Here is a 22,015-nt window from a genome sequence, read left to right as displayed (position 1 = left end):
TGAAAATGGCGCGGCCATTCTCGGCCGCTTTCGGCCATTCTCGGCGGCTCTCGCCCGCCTTAGGCCATTCTCGGCGGCTCTCGGCCATTCTCGATGGCTTTCGGCCATTCTCTGCGCCTCTTGCAGTCCCGCAGTAGCCGCCGAAAGCCGTGAGCCACCGAGAATGGCCGAAAGCGGCCGAGAATTGCCGAAAGCGGCCGAGAATGGCGGCGCCATTTTCAAAGATGCACAGACTACAGATGGACACTAACAAGGCTGCAATGGGGGACAAGGCTGCAATCAGGGACAACACTACAGATGGACACTGACAAGGCTGTAGATGGACACTGATGAGGCTGCATTGATGGGCATTTAAATGTAAGTTTTGTTCCTTAAACTTTCCTCCTAAAAGTTTTTTTCCTTAAAATTCCCTCCTAAACTTGGGGTGCGTGTTATACGCCGGCGCGTGTTATACGCTGATAAATACGGTATTTTGCACACCTTTGATTTATTTGGACTTCCATAGTCTTTGCAGTTGATACACCTTTTTGCTGTATGCGTGGTTTGCACACTGATTTGCATTATTGCACAGGTCCTTTGCACTCTGCACAGGAAAATTTACTATTGATAATTCTATAATATATATTATATATATATATATATATATATATATATATATATATATATATATATATTTATTTTTTTTAATATATTTTTTTATAATATATGGTTTTGTCGATTTACACAGTCTATTTATTTTTGTTGTGTATGTATATATATATATATCACACCTATTCGTAGTTGGATACTTACCACATCCATTTTAGTGGCGCTATCAACTTACCTTTGCACGCTGCACTTTGTCAGCAGTATTGTGTTACATTGCATGTATTTGTTTTACAGAAAGTTTTTTAACGGTATTTATATATCCTTTCAATATTGGATGCTTCTGTGCATGTGGACACTACCTTTGTGTACTGCTACCTTTAGCAATATATTTTTTGCACTTTACTCGGAATAGCGCAGCACCAACCCCCATATTTATTAAATTAGGGAACTGCCTGTCGTTCCATGGAGATCTAGTCAGGTTTGGATCAGCGAGATCAGATCATGGAAATTTGTGCTAATCCAGCAGCTTTATGGTGGCACCAAAGATTTGGGAGGGCAAGCCCACCAAGGTTTCGTAGATGAACGAGTACAGTTTTAAAACAGCGGCGGACTTTTTCCCCCCATATAAAGTGTATAATTTTGGATTGGAAATTGTTTAAGTGCGCTCTTTTTATCGGGATGGGAAGAGATCTGAATAGATAAAGGAGACAAGGGAGTAGGGTCATTTTAATTGAATTGATCTGACTCCTGCCTAGACCACCAGTTGAGGTCTCCACCTAGATTCTAGTAGAGGGAAGGATAGTTTGCCTTATATAGCTGGTCTATGTTGGGGGTCACATGATTACCTAGGAAAGGGATGGAAGTGGAATGCCAGGAGAATGTAAAATGAGTCTGTAAATGTTCTACCAGGGAGGGATCAACCAAAATATTCGGGGCTCTGGACTAGGACATGTTGACCTGCATTTCAGAGGCTGAGCCAAAATCCTTCAATAATTTAAAGATCAATACCAGAGGCTAGGAGAAAACCAGGAGAAGGTCATCAGCGAACAGGGCACATTTATGCTCGGTGGGACCACAAAACACTACACAAATATCGGGGTGGCTTCTGATTGCAATCACCATTGTCTTGATAGCTATAGCATAAATTAAAGGTGAGAGGGGACAGCCCTGACATGTACCTTTCGATATATTAAAGGGTTCAAATTAGTAGCCTTGCAGGTGCATCTGTGCACTAGTGTTGGAATAGAGAGCCCGCAGTGTTCCCAAAAAGAGCGGGCGGAAACCCCACCTTTCCAAGACTTCAAAAAGATATGGCTAAGCTACTGTGTCGAAAACCTTCTGTGAATCAAGATGTAGCACCCTGGAGTTTAGGCAGCGTTGCTCCTAAATTTACCTGATCAATTGATTTCTCTCTAAGTCTTGCATTGCTACACTTTTCTCTTCTGCCGCTAGATGGCCGGGTACCTAGTGGCATTAGTTATGAGAAGGGCAATGCAAGTTCAGATTAATGGTATATGGGGCATCTCAGCCAATAGGCAGGGGTTTTCTTGAATCCCTTGGCCTGCTGGGAGAACCTATATTTTTGGATGAAGTCAGGTGATCTGTGTTCTGTGCCACCTGGAAGGCTGACTCGGTGGACGTTTGTTGTATTTCCCGTGCTGCTAGGCTGGAGTTTGGGCCTATTCCGGAAACATCAGGCTGCTAGGCTGTCTGAGGGCCTATCCAGAAGCAAGAGAGCAGCACAGGGTTGGAATTGCGGCTTGCAGTCCAACTAGAAGTGACGGTTCTGCCGGCCGGAGAACCTGTCGTGGTCAGATAGTAGAAGGGAAGCTGTCACCACTAAGGGACCAACCACCTCATTACCAGGAACCACAGTGAGTAGTTGAAGCAAGTACCGGAGCAGTATTCTCACCAACCGGGGACGGTGAAGAATCAGGAAACTTCACCAGGTATCAAGCCAGGGACCCAGCCAGCAGAGGTGACGCTTGCAGAGGTGCCTTGTGTGTGAAACCAGAGACTGAGTAGGCCAGTGGGGTGGAGATTGAGAAGTATCTGGAGTGCCACGCTAGGGACCCAGCGGAGAAGCGGGGGTGACGCTTGAGGAAGATACTACAGTGAAGATTAGAGGAGCTCCTCAGGGGATTCAGTGGCAGTGAATCAACTAGTCTGGTGAGAGACTGGGAGCTCAGTCAGTTAAAGAACTACAAGGAGTGATTGTAGTGGAAGTGAAGGAACTGTTACACTTTGGGTTAGAAACTGTTAAAGACTGTTGCCATAGGAGACAGCATTCCAACAGATGCAGATGTGCCATCTTGCTGGATGCCTTTCCCTGCATGGCTGTTCTCCTGTTGAAGTCTCTGAGTCTGCCAATTAACCACGCAACTACCTAAGGGGTGTACTGGCCCTAACCCTCTCTCCCAAAGTTCTGCTAGGAGAAATAAAATCTCTTTTGCATTCAAGAAATGTCTGGCACCCACTAAATCTAATTGCTTTGCACCCACCATGCCTCACAACCCACCATATACAGAAGGATGTCAGCTATCTCTGGCCCTGGAGGTACTCATTAGACCAAAGGAGGCCTGGGATCTTGCTACATTTGGCGCCCAACGTGGGGTTAAGGCGTTTTCCTTGCAGCAGTTGCCCATAGTAACTGGCCTCAGCTTCATCGGGATTTCGTCTGGCTCCGTGGGAAGGTGGCAAGTAACATCTATACTTCTAATAGACTGTGTTGTCGTGTGTACTATCAATGTGGGGAAGAACCAACAAGTCTCATTGCTCATGGGAGAGGATCAGCCTGGTCTTTTGACACTTCACCACAGAGCTGTGAGGGTTAACATAGACTCCAAAATGGACTCCATTACAGTTTTGGCACGCCGCAGCATGAAGAAGGCGGGCGCCACAGTTCTCAGAGAACATCTGTACCAATCAGTTGACAGGGGGAGGAATTCCCGCTCTCCAGAGGAGGATAAGGAAGTGCTGCCACGTGTGTCTGGTTGCGGCTTGGAGAGAAAGATGGTGCAGTTCATAGGAGAGATGGCGGGTTGGAAAAAGTACACTCCAGGTGTTTGTTTCGGTCCGAGCGATGCAAAACCTGTCCTGACTGACATCGGAGTGCGGTATACGCCAAAGAGTAAGCTTTCCCTGTATATGGCTGGAGGCTATGAGGCCTTGGGACTGATCTGCGAGAGATGTTCCGGTCTGACCACGCAGTTGGGGCCTTGAATCGTCTGTGGACGCTGCGGAGAGCACCTGTTTGAGGTTGTCTCCCCAACTCAACCTCTGCAGATACTACAAGTTGATTTGGACAAGAATGTTGCTGTCCTGGCTGGGAGTGACATCCAGAGCCTACCTGCCATTACCAGATTCGTGCAGGAAGCTGGAACCCCTGCCTCAGTGACTACCCTAAGACCCAGCGCACCGATCGATCCTTGAGGCCGCGGTCGGGCCCAACTGCTCACCTTGATGAGACACCTTGATGTCTCCCTTTGGAGACTGGGCCACAGGGCAGTATTCCAACATGATAAACGACCCCAAACACACCTACAAGATGACCACTGCCTTGGTAAAGAAGCTGAGGGTAAAGGTGATGGACTGACCAAGCATGTCTCCAGACCTAAACCCTATTGATCATCTGTGGGGCATCCTCAAACAGAAGGTGGAGGAGCGCAAGGTCTCTAACATCCACCAGCTCTGTGATGTCGTCATGGAGGAGTGGAAGAGGACTCCAGTGACAACCTGTGAAGCTCTGGTGACCTCCATGCCCAAGAGGGTTGAGGCAGTGCTGGAAAATAATGGTGGCCACACAAAATATTGACACTTTGGGCCCAATTTGGACATTTTCACTTAGGGGTGTACTCACTTTTGTTGCCAGCAGTTTAGACATTAATGGCTGTGTTGGAAAAACAGAAAAAAGCTGCGCTCAGGATTAAAAATAAAGTCTCCAAATCTCATCATAGAAAATAATACCAAAAAGATGCGGCGCAAAAACATGATTGAACAAACTACAAAATGAGTTAATATAAATGACCACAAGAATATATGTGAAATCAAAAATAATATAAAATAGATATAAATAAAATCACACACTGGTATCCAAAATTTAGTGTTAATTAATACAAATTAATATAAGATGAAAACATATATACGTGAATAAAATTGAATAATTAAAGTCCACAAACAGCCAAAAAAGGAAAATCTGTGATAAAAAAGAAAAAGTGCCAAAAAAGATGAAGATGCAGATAAGAAAATCTTCTATGGTTCCTCACACCCAAGGTGGAATATCAGATATGCTTACCAGATCCCGATGACTGCTATTACAGCAGTCATAAACGGCACAGGGAATTAGGGGCTCCCCACAACCTCAGCATAAGGTACCCGTAAGCGACAGATGATATCTCAAGATTAAAAAACAAGAGGACAATCCATAGCGTGATACAGTCTCCACAATTGATTTATTAAAAAGAATAACACTTACAAAGCATCGGTGAAATGAACAGCATGAACCGTGCAATCAAGAATCAGTGTCTCCGTCTACTGCCAATCCCCGGGCGGCGTCCGTTTGTGGTGGGGCGCGTGGGGAGGAGCCTACGACGTCACTGCGTCTGTTCTCGTGTAGGGCTGTATACGAACTTAGGAAGCGGAGGCAGTAGACGGAGACACTGATTCTTGATTGCACGGTTCATGCTGTTCATTTCACCGATGCTTTGTAAGTGTTATTCTTTTTAATAAATCAATTGTGGAGACTGTATCACGCTATGGATTGTCCTCTTGTTTTTTAATCTTGAGATATCATCTGTCGCTTACGGGTACCTTATGCTGAGGTTGTGGGGAGCCCCTAATTCCCTGTGCCGTTTATGACTGCTGTAATAGCAGTCATCGGGATCTGGTAAGCATATCTGATATTTCACCTTGGGTGTGAGGAACCATAGAAGATTTTCTTATCTGCATCTTCATCTTTTTTGGCACTTTTTGGCACTTTTTCTTTTTTATCACGGATTTTCCTTTTTTGGCTGTTTGTGGACTTTAATTATTCAATTTTATTCACGTATATATGTTTTCATCTTATATTAATTTGTATTAATTAACACTAAATTTTGGATACCAGTGTGTGATTTTATTTATATCTATTTTATATTATTTTTGATTTCACATATAGTCTTGTGGTCATTTATATTAACTCATTTTGTAGTTTGTTCAATCATGTTTTAGCGCCGCATCTTTTTTGTATTATTTTTTATTAATGGCTGTGTGTTGAGTTATTTTGAGGGGACAGCAAATTTACACTGTTATTCAAGCTGTACACTCACTACTTTACATTGTAACAAAATGTCATTTCTTCAGTGTTAAGTATAAAATTGATGCACTTTAAATAAATAGTGCACAATATGCTGCTGTGACTAAGCTTAACCACTTGCCGACCGCCTAACGTATATATACGTCGGCAGAATGGCACGGGCAGGCAGAATCACGTACCTGTACGTGATCTGCCTCCCGCGGGCGGGGGGTCCGATCGGACCCCCCCCCCGGTGCCACCGGCGGTCGGCATCTGACTGGGAGCGTCGGGAGGCGAGGGGGAGACCATCCGATCGTGGCCCCCCCCTCGCGATCGCTCCCAGCCAATAGGAATCCTCCCCTGCCTGTGTGTAGTTTCACACAGGCAGAGGATGTGATGTCATCTCTCCTCGGTCTGGCAGTTTCCGTCCAGCGCCGAGGAGAGAAGACATGTGAGTGCACAACACACACACACACAGTAGAACATGCCAGGCATACCTTACACCCCCGATCCCCCCCCGATCGCCCCCCGATCCCCCCCCGATCACCCCCCCCTGTCACAAACTGACATTAGCAGTATTTTTTTTTTTTTTTCTGATTACTGCATAGTGTCAGTTTGTGACAGTTACAGTGTTAGGGCAGTGAGTATTACCCCCCTTTAGGTCTAGGATACCCCCCTAACCCCCCCTAATAAAGTTTTAACCCCTTGATCACCCTCTGTCACCAGTGTCGCTAAGCGATCATTTTTCTGATCGCTGTATTAGTGTCGCTGGTGACGCCAGTTAGGAACGTAAATATTTAGGTTCGCCGTCAGCGTTTTATAGTGTCAGGGACCCCCATATACTATCTAATAAAGGTTTTAACCCCTTGATTGCCCCCTAGTTAACCCTTTCACCACTGATCACCGTATAACTGTTACGAGTGACGCTGGTTAGTTCGTTTATTTTTTATAGTGTCAGGGCACCCGCCGTTTATTACCGAATAAAGGTTTAGCCCCCCCCCAGTCGCCCGGCGGTGATATGCGTCGCCCCAGGCAGCGTCAGATTAGCGCCAGTACCGCTAACACCCACGCACGCAGCATACGCCTCCCTTAGTGGTATAGTATCTGTACGGATCAATATCTGATCCAATCAGATCTATACTAGCGTCCCCAGCAGTTTAGGGTTCCCGAAAACGCAGTGTTAGCGGGATCAGCCCAGATACCCGCTAGCACCTGCGTTTTGCCCCTCCGCCCGGCCCACCCAAGTGCAGTATCGATCGATCACTGTCACTTACAAAACACTAAACGCATAACTGCAGCGTTCGCATAGTCAGGCCTGATCCCTGCGATCGCTAACAGTTTTTTTGGTAGCGTTTTGGTGAACTGGCAAGCACCAGCCAGCGTCAGGTTAGCACTAGTACCGCTAACACCCACGCACGCAGCATACGCCTCCCTTAGTGGTATAGTATCTGATCGGATCAATATCTGATCCGATCAGATCTATACTAGCGTCCCCAGCAGTTTAGGGTTCCCACAAACGCAGTGTTAGCGGGATCAGCCCAGATACCTGCTAGCACCTGCGTTTTGCCCCTCCGCCCGGCCCAGCCCAGCCAAGTGCAGTATCGATCGATCACTGTCACTTACAAAACACTAAACGCATAACTGCAGCGTTCGCAGAGTCAGGCCTGATCCCTGCGATCGTTAACAGTTTTTTTGGTAGCGTTTTGGTGAACTGGCAAGCGCCAGCGGCCTAGTACACCCCGGTCGTAGTCAAACCAGCACTGCAGTAACACTTGGTGACGTGGCGAGTCCCATAAGTGCAGTTCAAGCTGGTCAGGTGGCAAGCACAAGTAGTGTCCCGCTGCCACCAAAAAGACAAACACAGGCCCGTCGTGCCCATAATGCCCTTCCTGCTGCATTCGCCAATCCTAATTGGGAACCCACCGCTTCTGCAGCGCCCGTACTTCCCCCATTCACATCCCCAACCAAATGCAGTCGGCTGCATGAGAGGCATTTTCTTTATGTCCTCCCGAGTACCCCTACCCAACGAACCCCCCCAAAAAAAGATGTCGTGTCTGCAGCAAGCGCGGATATAGGCGTGACACCCGCTATTATTGTCCCTCCTGTCCTGACAATCCTGGTCTTTGCATTGGTGAATGTTTTGAACGCTACCATTCATTAGTTGAGTATTAGCATAGGGTACAGCATTGCACAGACTAGGCACACTTTCACAGGGTCTCCCAAGATGCCATCGCATTTTGAGAGACCCGAACCTGGAACCGATTACAGTTATAAAAGTTAGTTACAAAAAAAAAGTGTAAAAAAAAAAACACATACAAAAATATAAAATAAAAAAAAAAATAGTTGTCGTTTTATTGTTCTCTCTCTCTCTATTCTCTCTATTGTTCTGTTCTTTTTTACTGTATTCTATTCTGCAATGTTTTATTGTTATTATGTTTTATCATGTTTGCTTTTCAGGTATGCAATTTTTTATACCTTACCGTTTACTGTGCTTTATTGTTAACCATTTTTTTGTCTTCAGGTACGCCATTCACGACTTTGAGTGGTTATACCAGAATGATGCCTGCAGGTTTAGGTATCATCTTGGTATCATTCTTTTCAGCCAGCGGTCGGCTTTCATGTAAAAGCAATCCTAGCGGCTAATTAGCCTCTAGACTGCTTTTACAAGCAGTGGGAGGGAATGCCCCTCCCCCCCCCCAACGTCTTCCGTGTTTTTCTCTGGCTCTCCTGTCTCAACAGGGAACCTGAAAATGCAGCCGGTGATTCAGCCAGCTGACCATAGAGCTGATCAGAGACCAGAGTGGCTCCAAACATCTCTATGGCCTAAGAAACCGGAAGCTACGAGCATTTTATGACTTAGATTTCGCCGGATGTAAACAGCGCCATTGGGAAATTGGGAAAGCATTTTATCACACCGATCTTGGTGTGGTCAGATGCTTTGAGGGCAGAGGAGAAATTTAGGGTCTAATAGACCCCAATTTTTGCAAAAAAGAGTACCTGTCACTACCTATTGCTATGATAGGGGATATTTACATTCCCTGAGATAACAATAAAAATGATTAAAAAAAAAAAAAAAATGAAAGGAACAGTTTAAAAATAAGATAAAAAAATAATAATAATAAAGAAAAAAAAAAAAAAAAAAAAAAAAAAAAAAAAGCACCCCTGTCCCCCCTGCTCTCGCGCTTAGGCGAACGCAAGCGTCGGTCTGGCGTCAAATGTAAACAGCAATTGCACCATGCATGTGAGGTATCGCCGCGAAGGTCAGATCGAGGGCAGTAAGTTTAGCAGTAGACCTCCTCTGTAAATCTAAAGTGGTAACCTGTAAAGGCTTTTAAAGGCTTTTAAAAATGTATTTAGTTTGTCGCCACTGCACGTCTGTGCGCAATTTTAAAGCATGTCATGTTTGGTATCCATGTACTCGGCCTAAGATCATCTTTTTTATTTCATCAAACATTTGGGCAATATAGTGTGTTTTAGTGCATTAAAATGTAAAAAAGTGTGTTTTTTCCCCAAAAAATGCGTTTGAAAAATCGCTGCGCAAATACTGTGTGAAAAAAAAAAATGAAACACCCACCATTTTAATCTGTAGGGCATTTGCTTTAAAAAAAAATATATAATGTTTGGGGGTTCAAAGTAATTTTCTTGCAAAAAAAAATTATTTTTTTATGTAAACAATAAGTGTCAGAAAGGGCTTTGTCTTCAAGTGGTTAGAAGAGTGGGTGATGTGTGACATAAGCTTCTAGATGTTGTGCATAAAATGCCAGGACAGTTCAAAACCCCCCCAAATGACCCCATTTTGGAAAGTAGACACCCCAAGCTATTTGCTGAGAGTCATGTTGAGTCCATGGAATAATTTATATTGTGACACAAGTTGCGGGAAAGAGACAATTTTTTTTTTTTTTTTTTTTTTTTGCGCAAAGTTGTCACTAAATGATATATTGCTCAAACATGCCATGGGAATATGTGAAATTACACACCAAAATACATTCTGCTGCTTCTCCTGAGTACGGGGATACCACATGTGTGAGACTTTTTGGGAGCCTAGCCGCGTACGGGACCCTGAAAACCAAGCACCGCCTTCAGGCTTTCTAAGGCCGTAAATTTTTGATTTCACTCTTCACTGCCTATCACAGTTTCGGAGGCCATGGAATGCCCAGGTTGCAAAAAACCCCCCCAAATGACCCCATTTTGGAAAGTAGACACCCCAAGCTATTTGATGAGAGGTATAGTGAGTATTTTGCAGACCTCACTTTTTGTCACAAAAGTTTTGAAAATTGAAAAAAGAAAAAAAAAATTTTTTTTTCTCGTCTTTCTTTATTTTCAAAAACAAATGAGAGCTGCAAAATACTCACCATGCCTCTCAGCAAATAGCTTGGGGTGTCTACTTTCCAAAATGGGGTCATTTGGGGGGGGTTTTGTGCCACCTGGGCATTCCATGGCCTCCGAAACTGTGATAGGCAGTGAGGAGTAAAATCAAAAATGTACGCCCTTAGAAATCCTGAAGGCAGTGATTGGTTTTCGGGGTCCCGTACGCGGCTAGGCTCCCAAAAAGTCCCACACATGTGGTATCCCCATACTCAGGAGAAGCAGCTAAATGTATTTTGGGGTGCAATTCCACATATGCCCATGGCCTGTGTGAACAATATATCATTTAGTGACAACTTTGTGCAAAAAAAAAAAAAAAAAAAAATGTGTCACTTTCCCGCAACTTGTGTCAAAATATAAAACATTCCATGGACTCAACATGCCTCAAAGCAAATAGCTTGGGGTGTCTACTTTCCAAAATGGGGTCATTTGGGGGGGTTTTATGTCATCTGGGCATTTTATGGCCTTCAAAACTGTGATAGGTAGTGAGGAGTAAAATCAAAAATGTACGCCCTTAGAAATCCTGAAGGCAGTGATTGGTTTTCGGGGCCCCGTACGCGGCTAGGCTCCCAAAAAGTCCCACACATGTGGTATCCCCGTACTCAGGAGAAGCAGCTAAATGTATTTTGGGGTGCAATTCCACATATGCCCATGGCCTGTGTGAGCAAAATATCATTTAGTGACAACTTTTTGTAATTTTTTTTTTTTTTTTTGTCATTATTCAATCACTTGGGACAAAAAAAATGAATATTCAATGGGCTCAACATGCCTCTTAGCAAATTCAAATTCCTTGGGGTGTCTACTTTCCAAAATGGGGTCATTTGTGGGGGTTTTGTACTGCCCTGCCATTTTAGCACCTCAAGAAACGACATAGGCAGTCATAAATTAAAGGCTGTGTAAATTCCAGAAAATGTACCCTAGTTTGTAGACGCTATAACTTTTGCGCAAACCAATAAATATACACTTATTGACATTTTTTTTACCAAAGACATGTGGCCGAATACATTTTGGCCTAAATGTATGACTAAAATTGAGTTTATTGGATTTTTTTTAGAACAAAAAGTAGAAAATATCATTTTTTTTCAAAATTTTCGGTCTTTTTCCGTGTATAGCGCAAAAAATAAAAACGGCAGAGGTGATCAAATACTATCAAAAGAAAGCTCTATTTGTGGGAAGAAAAGGACGCAAATTTCGTTTGGGTACAGCATTGCATGACCGCGCAATTAGCAGTTAAAGCGACGCAGTGCCGAATTGTAAAAAGTGCTCTGGTCAGGAAGGGGGTAAAACCTTCCGGGGCTGAAGTGGTTAAATCCAGGAATAAAAAATGCATACATGTGAATAAAATAGATAAATAATTATAGTGCTAATACATGTGTTAAAATTGCCAAAATAAATCTTCAAATTGGTGATGTGACGGTGAATATAAATAAAATAATAATGACACTCTGAGTACAATATCCAGATAGAGATAAATAATGGGGGAAAGTAAAAATAATTAAACAGTTCCTTCCCTTAATCCAGATTGATTGACTCACTGGGTTAGATCGTTTGTATCAGGATATTTAGTTTTTCTTGCATCCCACTTTAGCCATAATACTGCTGATGATTCAGCTCTCAGGATAAAGGTTTTATGCAAAGCAAGCAAAGAAAAAATAGATCATTGTGCAGTGAACTTACTAAATAGTGCACAAGCAAAACAGGGACAAGAGATACACTCACAAACTCCCGGTCTATTAGAAGCATTCAAATATGCAGATTGCAGTCAGCCGCTGTGGACGAGGTTTCCCATAGAGAAACAGCTGCTGTTAACCTTCAGGTGTATTGCAGCACTGAACGTCCTAAGCTCCTCCCACGCGTTGCATCACTGACACGTGACTTTTTTAAGGATCTTGGATTGAATTGATTAGTACTATTTGTTTGGTTATCTGATCACCCTATATTGATAGCAGCTTTAATTTACTGATTTTATTATAGCACTAACTATATTGGTATATATTTTTTAGCACAATTTATTTATATCACACATATCTATCCACATCAGCACTTGGTTTTTATTCATTTATTTCTTCAGTGTTGTCACATGAAAAGATAGAATAAAATATTTACAAAAATGTGACTGAGGGGTGTACTTACTTTTGTGAGATACTGTAGTAAACACAGTTTACTATGCTTCAGTTATGAATGGGCACACTCACTCACTGTGTCCATTAATAACTGAAGCATAGTGTTCATTTAGAAAAGGAAGGGGCTGGTAAATTACATATTTACTAGCCCCTTCCCCTGCTCTCGATCCTGAAACATCCCTGCATGGCCCTGCATGTACCTCTGAACAGGAGGGGCAATGGAATAAGGAGGAACTGATCTCCTCCATTTTTCTCCTGTAGCCGCAGAATGCCTTCTTCTGCCCCTCTCCCTACCACAGGCATTCAGCAGCTACAGGAGGAAGATGTAGGGGGATCAGTTCCTCCTTATTCCACCGCCCCCTCCTGTCCAGCTTCCTTCAGCTGCCCCCCCGGGCCCCTGTGCTCTCTCCTGGCCCCCCTCGTCCTCCCTCCCCTTTCCCACCAGCTGCTGCAGGGGACGCTGACAGAATGGAGAGCAAGGGGCCGGTACCGATCACTGACTCTGTCCATTAGTAACCGGAGCATAGGACACTGCGTTTCCTATGCTTCCATTTGTGAATGGAGGGTGCAGCTGAGGCTGCAGAGATGGAGGCCGAGGGCTGTGTCCCCAATTTCCTTCCTTTTGTGAATGGAGGGTGCAGCTGAGGTTGAAGAGATGGAGGCTGAGGGCTGTGTCCCCAATATCCTTTCTCTTTTTAATCCCCAATATCTCACCAAAGCCCCCCAACTGGGCTCCCAAAAATTGTAAAATATGAAAATATAATATTGTAAAAAAAATAAAATAGTAAAAATAATCATTAAAAAAAAAAATAAAGATATGTATGATATGTATGCACCCCATATTGTACACACAGCACCCCATATTGACAGAAAAACACAGAATTGTTGACATTTTTTCTGATTTATTAAAAAAGAAAAACTGAAATATCATATGGTCCTAAGTATTCAGACCCTTTGCTGTGACACTCATATATATAACTCAGGTGCTGTCCATTTCTTCTGATCATCCTTGAGATGGTTCTACACCTTCATTTGAGTCCAGCTGTGTTTGATTATACTGATTGGACTTGATTAGGAAAGCCACACACCTGTCTATATAAGACCTTACAGCTCACAGTGCATGTCAGAGCAAATGAGAATCATGAGGTCAAAGGAACTGCCTGAAGAGCTCAGAGACAGAATTGTGGCAAGGCACAGATCTGACCAAGGTTACAAAAACATTTCTGCTGCACTTAAGGTTCCTAAGAGCACAGTGGCCTCCATAATCCTTAAATGGAAGACGTTTGGGATGACCAGAACCCTTCCTAGAGCTGGCCGTCCGGCCAAACTGAGCTATCGGGGGGGAAAAGAGCCTTTGTGAGAGGTAAAGAAGTACCCAAAGATCACTGTGGCTGAGCTCCAGAGATGCAGTCGGGAGATGGGAGAAAGTTGTAGAAAGTCAACCATCACTGCAGCCCTCCACCAGTCTGGGCTTTATGGCAGAGTGGCCCGAAGGAAGCCTCTCCTCAGTGCAAGACACATGAAAGCCGCATGGAGTTTGCTAAAAAACACCTGAAGGACTCCAAGATGGTGAGAAATAAGATTCTCTGGTCTGATGAGACCAAGATAGAAATTTTTGGCCTTAATTCTAAGCGGTATGTGCGGAGAAAACCAGGCACTGCTCATCACCTGTCCAATACAGTCCCAACAGTGAAGCATGGTGGTGGCAGCATCATGCTGTGGGGGTGTTTTTCAGCTGCAGGGACAGGGCGACTGGTTGCAATCAAGGGAAAGATGAATGCGGCCAAGTACAGGAATATCCTGGACGAAAACCTTCTCCAGAGTGCTCAGGACCTCAGACTGGGCCGAAGGTTTACCTTCCAACAAGACAATGACCCTAAGCACACAGCTAAAATAATGAAAGAGTGGCTTCACAACAACTCCATGATTTCTTGAATGGCCCAGCCAGAGCCCTGACTTAAACCCAATTGAGCATCTCTGGAGAGACCTAAAAATGGCCGTCCACCAACGTTTACCATCCAACCTGACAGAACTGGAGAGGATCTGCAAGGAGGAATGGCAGAGGATCCCCAAATCCAGGTGTGAAAAACTTGTTGCATCTTTCCCAAAAAGACTCATCAAAAGGGGCTTCTACTAAATACTGAGCAAAGGGTCTGAATACTTAGGACCATGTGATATTTCAGTTTTTCTTTTTTAATAAATCTGCAAAAATGTCAACAATTCTGTGTTTTTCTGTCAATATGAGGTGCTGTGTGTACAATATGGGGGGCTGTGTGTACAATATGGGGGGCTGTGTGTACAATATGAGGTGCTGTGTGTACAATATGGGGGGCTGTGTGTACAATATGGGGTGCTGTGTGTACAATATGAGGTGCTGTGTGTACAATATGGGGTGCTGTGTGTACAATATGGGGGGCTGTGTGTACAATATGGGGGGCTGTGTGTACAATATGGGGGGCTGTGTGTACAATATGGGGTGCTGTGTGTACAATATGGGGTGCTGTGTGTACAATATGGGGTGCTGTGTGTACAATATGGGGTGCTGTGTGTACAATATGGGGGGCTGTGTGTACAATATGGGGTGCTGTGTGTATAATATGGGGTGCTGTGTGTACAATATGGGGTGCTGTGTGTACAATATGGGGTGCTGTGTGTACAATATGGAGTGCTGTGTGTACAATATGGGGTGCTATGTGTACAATATGGGGTGCTGTGTGTACAATATGGGGTGTTGTGTGTACAATATGGGGGGGCTGTGTGTACATTAATGAGGAAAAAAAATGAACTTAAATGATTTTAGTAAATGGCTGCAATATAACAAAGAGTGAAAAATTTAAGGGGGTCTGAATACTTTCCATCCCCACTGTATATATATATTTATTGACACCAGTGGTGGAACTACCAGGGTCCTAAAGGTTGCACTTATGACCGGGCTCTTCATAGTTTCTTGCACCAGGGCCCTGAAGGTTCGAGTTATGCCTCTGCACAGAATTTAGTATTCTGACAACAAGGAGACTTCCCCACCATCAGAATACAATGATCAGTGCTGGCGGCTATAGCAAATTTGAAAGGAAATTCCAATAACTAATAATAACTATTAAATTATAGGTAGGTATTATTTAGAATTTTTGGATTTTCCTTCTTTCTTATTTTCGAATTAATACATTTGTCTAAATTCGTTAAACGAAATTGGAACTGAACAAAACGAATTGCACATGTCTAATGTGTGGCTTACCCCTTCTTACTACATAAAGAACCTTCATCTGTCTGTCAGCCCCGAGCTCCTCTCCACCTCTCCGGCTCTGTGGCCCAAATATCAGCACTTTTTCACTAAGTTTCAGATAACTGGCTGTTTGTTCTCTAGAGGGATACATTGAGATTGGTTTATTGTAAAACATTGTATCCTTAGAAAAACAAACACTTCATCTATCACTGACATCCTGCAAGCTGAGGTAGAGCCATTACACAGGTTAGATCCATCATTGGTATCAGTGGGAGGAATAGTGCCCCATCATTGGTGTCAGTGGAAGGAATAGTGCCCCATCATTGGTATCAGTGGGAGGAATAGTGCCCCATCATTGGTGTCAGTGGAAGGAATAGTGCCCCATCATTGGTGTCAGTGGGAGGAATAGTGTCCCATCATTGGTGTCAGTGGAAGGAATAGTGCCCCATCATTGGTGTCAGTGGAAGGAATAGTGCCCCATCATTGGTGTCAGTGGGAGGAATAGTGTCCCATCATTGGTGTCAGTACAAGGAATAGTGCCCCATCATTGGTGTCAGTACAAGGAATAGTGCCCCATCATTGCTATCAGTATAAGGAATAGTGCCCCATCATTGGTATCAGTACGAGGAATAGTGCCCCATCATTGGTATCAGTACGAGGAATAGTGCCCATCATTGGTGTCAGTACGAGGAATAGTGCCCCATCATTGGTGTCAGTGGGAGGAATAGTGTCCCATCATTGGTATCAGTACGAGGAATAGTGCCCCATCATTGGTATCAGTAGGGGGAATAGTGCCCCATCATTGGTGTCAGTGGAAGGAATAGTGTCCCATCATTGGTGTCAGTGGGAGGAATAGTGCCCCATCATTGGTGTCAGTACAAGGAATAGTGCCCCATCATTGCTATCAGTATAAGGAATAGTGCCCCATCATTGGTATCAGTATGAGGAATAGTGCCCCATCATTGGTATCAGTACGAGGAATAGTGCCCCATCATTGGTGCCAGTGGGAGGAATAGTGCCCCATCACTGGTGCCAGTGGAGGGAATAATGCCCCATCACTGGTGCCAGTGGAGGGAATAATGCCCCATCATTGGTTCCAGTGGAGGGAATAATGCCCCATCATTGGTGTCAGTGGAGGGAATAGTGCCCCATCATTGGTGTCAGTGGAGGGAATAGTGCCCCATCATTGGTGTCAGTGGAGGGAATAGTGCCCCATCATAGGTGTCAGTGGGGGGAATAGTGCCCCATCATTGGTGTCAGTGGAGGGAATAGTGCCCCATCATTGGTGTCAGTGGAGGGAATAGTGCCCCATCATAGGTATCAGTGGGGGGAATAGTGCCCCATCATTGGTGTCAGTGGAGGGAATAGTGCCCCATCATAGGTATCAGTGGGGGGAATAGTGCCCCATCATTGGTGTCAGTGGAGGGAATAGTGCCCCATCATTGGTGTCAGTGGAGGGAATAGTGCCCCATCATAGGTGTCAGTGGAGGGAATAGTGCCCCCTGATTGGTGTCAGTGGAGGGAATAGGGCCCCGAGGGTCAGATAAACACAAGAAAAGGACCACTTGTAGCCTGCAGGTCACAGTTTGGAGATCTCTGCTCTCTCCGGGATCAGATCATGTTTGTGGTGGGAATTGGTCAGGTTGGGAAGTTTTATCAGAGAGATACATTGTAGAAGATAATTATAAATATCTTATAAGAAGACACAGAGAAGAGCCGTTCTTCAGGTAAAATTCTGCAGATAAACAAATTCTCTATTATTTGGTTCATATTCTCTGGTGATGATCTGAAACACAAAACTTGTTTTTCTTCTTCTTGCAACATCTTTGTTTACATCCGTTGTGAAATCTTGGCCCCGCCCTTTATATATAAAATGAGGAACGTGTGCGAACAAAAACAGGAACTGCAATCTCACCGCAAAGAGCAAACCGACAAACCGACACTTCCTCTCCTAACGAGCTGTATGGAAGAGTGCTGATCATGGATTACATACCAATAAATGTATATCAGTGTAACACGTCCAGATATATATTACCTCTCACAGAGATCACAGCCCCCCCCCCACTCCGACAATACCTTCATCTGATTTCAGCACCATCTTTGTTTGGGCAGCATTTAGGGTCATCATGGGCGTCTGCAGAACTTTTTTTCATGGGGGGGCAACATTTTAAGGTCACCCATGCTCCGCCCCCTTTTCAACAATGTCATGAAGGGGCTTAGTCATTATCATACATCAGGGGGAGGCAACCTTCTGAGCACAGTGTGCCGAAAAATGTTTTCAACGAAATTGAGAGTGTCGATTATATCAAAAAAATGTCAAATTCACATTCTCAATCATGAAGAGGATTTTTTATAAAGTAAATGCTGTGAACTACTTTATAATGAGAAATTAACGTCCTGCACCTTCACACCCCAGATCAACCCCAATTACTGTAACTCCACACCTCAGATCACTGCCCCCCCTGCACATCTGCCCCACCACTGTACTACCCTGCTCATCTGCCCCACCGCCGTACCCCCTGCTCATCTGTCTCACCGCTGAACCATCTTTTCATCTGTCCTAACACTGATCTTATCTGCCCCACCACTGTGACCCCCTTTCTCAGCTGCCCCACCACTGTAACCCCCTTTCTCAGCTGCCCCACCACTGTAACCCCCTTTCTCAGCTGCCCCACCACTGTGACCCCCTTTCTCAGCTGCCCCACCACTGTGACCCCCTTTCTCAGCTGCCCCACCACTGTAACCCCCTTTCTCAGCTGCCCCACCACTGTAACCCCCTTTCTCAGCTGCCCCACCACTGTACCTCCAAGAAAAAAAAGAGAAAAAAAAAAGCACTAATCTTCACACTTACCCTGTAAACATAAATTCCCTTTGCAAGTCGAAATCCCCCCCCCCCAAAAAAATACCTCTTCTACCAGTACAAATCCCCCTCCTAGCTCAAATCCTCTCCCTTTCTAAACACCCCCCCAGCACAAATCCTCAATCCCTCAAATTTTCCCTCTGAGCATAAATCCTCACTCCCCCTGCACAAATCCCCCCAGATCACCTTTCCTAGCACTAACCCCCCCCCCCAAAATTTCCCCTCCTAGCACAAATCCAGCCCCTCTCCCCCTCCAAATGCCCCTAACACAACCCCACGTCCCTCCAAATCACCCCTTCTAGCAAAATACCCCAAATCCCCACTGCCCCCGGGGAAGCCGACCCTCCTGCCAACCCCTTGTCCTGGCCCTGGCTGCATTTGTAAATTTCAAAAGACAATATAAAAAGGTATAGTAGTGATAAAAGCACTTGTGGGTTCAACTGATAATTTATTTTTTATAATTCTTCTTTAAGGGGGCGTGGCAGGGGGTGTGTCCTATGTTGATATACTTTTGGTAATAGGCATCCCTCGTTCCCATCTCAAATAGTTGGGAGGTGTGTCTTTAGTCCTAACCTAAAGGGAACACATTAGTCATCCATAGATACAGGACAGTAGGTGAGTGTTGTCACCCTAGGACCGGGTGGGTGACACTGGCAGGATTTCCCGGGTGAAAAATATAAAATTAAAAAAGGGAGGGGGGGTAGAAACTCTTTAAAGCGTAACTCCACTATTGCTGAGGAAAAAACCCTCCCCCTCTGGGTAATCTGTGTACATCGCAGGGATTGTAACACTTTATGACAGATTCCTCCCTTTTGTTATCCTGTAGAAATAGCTGTTTGTTTCTCTGTGTCCATGTGAAGAGTGAATGTGAATGGGAGTGACTTTATAATTATCAGTCAGCTGCTGCACCTGTAGGGCTCCAATGAGGAAAGTGGCAAGGTCTGCATCCCTTTGGATGCAATTTCCCATTGGGAGCATTTCACCAAAAATGACATTTATGTTGCAGGGGATGTCCAAAATCTGACTTGTATCTGAGTGCAGACTTCTGGGAAAATCAGCGAGACAATCACACGAGCAGGAAATGACATAACTGTGTACAGAGCGCCTCCAGGTGGCCAGATTGCATTTTACAGAAAAGAAACAGCAGCTGCAGACTGAAAATATTAAATATTGATTTAATAACATTCAGTTAAGATATGTAGAATACAGTATACAGAATACGTTATTAATCCCAAAGGAAAATAGGAAATTACTACGACACAGACACACTTAACAAAGACAACACAAGATCACAACAATAACTGAACAAGATGCAAAAACACAACAAAATGACCAATAACAGCACCAAATAAACAACATTTATACTACACTACAAATAGAACATCCATACAATTAAAATACAACATAGAATAAATAACACAGAATAAAATAACTATACCAAATATAAATAATACACAACTTTCTCCAACACCACCCCAAATAATAGTCAACACAATACCAACCTACTATAAAAACAACACAAAATCCCGATCATAACCCAGAATTAGATCTTCACCTCCATGACTTGCATGCTATAGGGGCACACAGGTATGGTTCCCCCCTCAGCCACTACTCTGCATGTCCCATTCACATGAGCCCCACCCCCTCTCTCTCTCCTCATTGGCTCACTGGCTATGATTGGCACCAGCAGGAGCCAATGGCACCCACTGCTATCTCAGCCAATGAGGAGGGTGACTCCCCAGAGAGCCGAGGCTCTCATGCACATCGCCGGATCAAGATGGGGCTCAGGTAAGTATTAGGGGGGTCTGCTGCATTCATAAGGTTTTTTTTGTCTTAAAGCGGAGTTCCAGGCTTTTTTTTTTTTATTATTAAAAGTCAGCAGCTACAAAAAGTTTAGCTGCTGACATTTAATAAACAGACACTTACCTGTTCCACAAATCAAGCGATGCGGCAACACGGAGCCTCGCTCCTCTCCCCCTCCTCGGCGCATCCATTCGAACTGTGGGCACCCGGCCGTGACAGCTTGCGGCTTCACGACCAGGCGCGCTCTGAGCATGCGCGAGTCGTGCTGCGTTCTCCCAGTGGACAAGTGACAGGTCCCAGAAGACTGCCGAGAGGGAGGGACCGCTTAGGGGAGAGTAGGAGTCGCCTAGGTGGGTCATGGGTGGAAGGAGGAAGTGGGACAGGAAGTCCCCCTCTAAAGAAGTCACCCACTCCCCCCCCAAAAAAAAAAAAAAAAAATATGACATGCCAAATGTGGCATGTAAGGGGGGAAAAGTGCTTAAAGCGGAAGTTCCACTTTCTTGAGAATGCATTAAGTTAAAAAAAAAAAAAACTTTGTCTTGAGAACTACTCTAGGTTGTCCTCGTGGTTAGTATTATACTTCCTGAGTAGGCAGATGACAAAGTGGCTATCAGCCCATTTCCATTGGTCCCTCCACATTCTGCCTGGAGGTCAGAGAGGGAGGTCACCGGGGCTCCAGGAAGGAGCAACTGGAGAACATCATCATCAGGTCCTACAGAATGGATTGGAGGGCAGGACTGGGCAGGTTTTTTTGTAATGAATTTCTGTTGTATTACTGTTGAGTTTTGGAGAATATTTGGATGAAGGTGACACATTTATTATCTTGCAGATGGAAAGCCGGTGACCGTTACCGAAATGAAACTTCCAGAGTGAGCGCCGGAGGTGGCCATCTGCATAATAAAGAAAAAGATCTTCTTCTATCCTCCTGCTGAGCTCTCCTCCTCCTCTGTGTGCAAAGATCTCTGATGTGTATCTAAAGGTCACATCTTCTTCAGTCATCAGTCCTCTTTCAGTCACGTGAGCTTCGTTCTCTGAAGAGTGTGCATATCTATCTTCTACTGGAAACTTTACCACTTCAATCCCAGGTGTCCTTTTAAAACAGCATCCAGACGTAGTGCTCCTGAGAGTCCGACCCGCCAGCACTGGAACGGCCAGCACCCAGAGTTATGCCCAGGATCAGCTTCAAGGCTTCCGATTCTTCTACAGGTCCTTAGACTAGGTCCGGCGGAGTGGACTCCATCGGACAATTCGATCGTGTGTGGGCTCAAGCAGATTTTTTTTTTTCCCGCAAAAGTCCGACGGCCCTAGAAATAAAACATGCTTCAAATCTTTCCGACAGACTCGAATCCGGTCGAAAAGTCCGCTCGTCTGTATGCTATTTCGACGGACAAAAAAACGACGCTAGGGCAGCTATTGGCTACTGGCTATCAACTTCCTTGTTTTAGTCCGGTCCTACATCATCACGTACGAATCCGTCGGATTTGGGTTGATCGTGTGTAGGCAAGTCCGTTCATTCGAAAGTCTGTCAAAGTCCGCCCGTGTGTACGCGGCGTTAGGTGCGTGCGGCAGAAGAGAATTGTTTCCGCATAGTGTGGTGACATATAGACCTGTGCAATTTGTTTAGTTCAACTCATTGACAAATTCCGAAATTTCGGAAATTCATAAATTTGGGAATTTGAAAATCCAAAAATAAGAAAGAAAATCTGAAAATTCGAAAGCCCGTAAATCTGAAATAACTAACTAATAATAAATATTAAATTATAGGTATTGGAATTTCCTTT

The 22,015-nt window shown here is 44.5% G+C and overlaps 1 protein-coding gene across 1 annotated transcript in view; it reads left to right on the top strand.

Annotated features, from left to right (window-relative positions):
• LOC141129487 (V-set domain-containing T-cell activation inhibitor 1-like) overlaps positions 1–21,764 on the top strand; it is a 360,174-nt gene extending 338,410 nt beyond the window's left edge. The window contains exon 6 of the mRNA XM_073617543.1: positions 21,064–21,764. Coding sequence (XP_073473644.1) covers positions 21,064–21,107 — 44 coding nt within the window. The 3' untranslated portion in view covers positions 21,108–21,764. The remainder of the gene's footprint in view (positions 1–21,063) is intronic.
• Positions 21,765–22,015: the final 251 nt, after the last annotated feature.

This window comes from Aquarana catesbeiana, linkage group LG02 (assembly GCF_042186555.1).
Source record: "Aquarana catesbeiana isolate 2022-GZ linkage group LG02, ASM4218655v1, whole genome shotgun sequence".
In the NCBI taxonomy this organism is placed as follows: domain Eukaryota; kingdom Metazoa; phylum Chordata; class Amphibia; order Anura; family Ranidae; genus Aquarana; species Aquarana catesbeiana.
The sequence above is the reverse complement of the archived record's forward strand: the minus strand, read 5'-3'. Positions and strand labels throughout refer to the sequence as shown.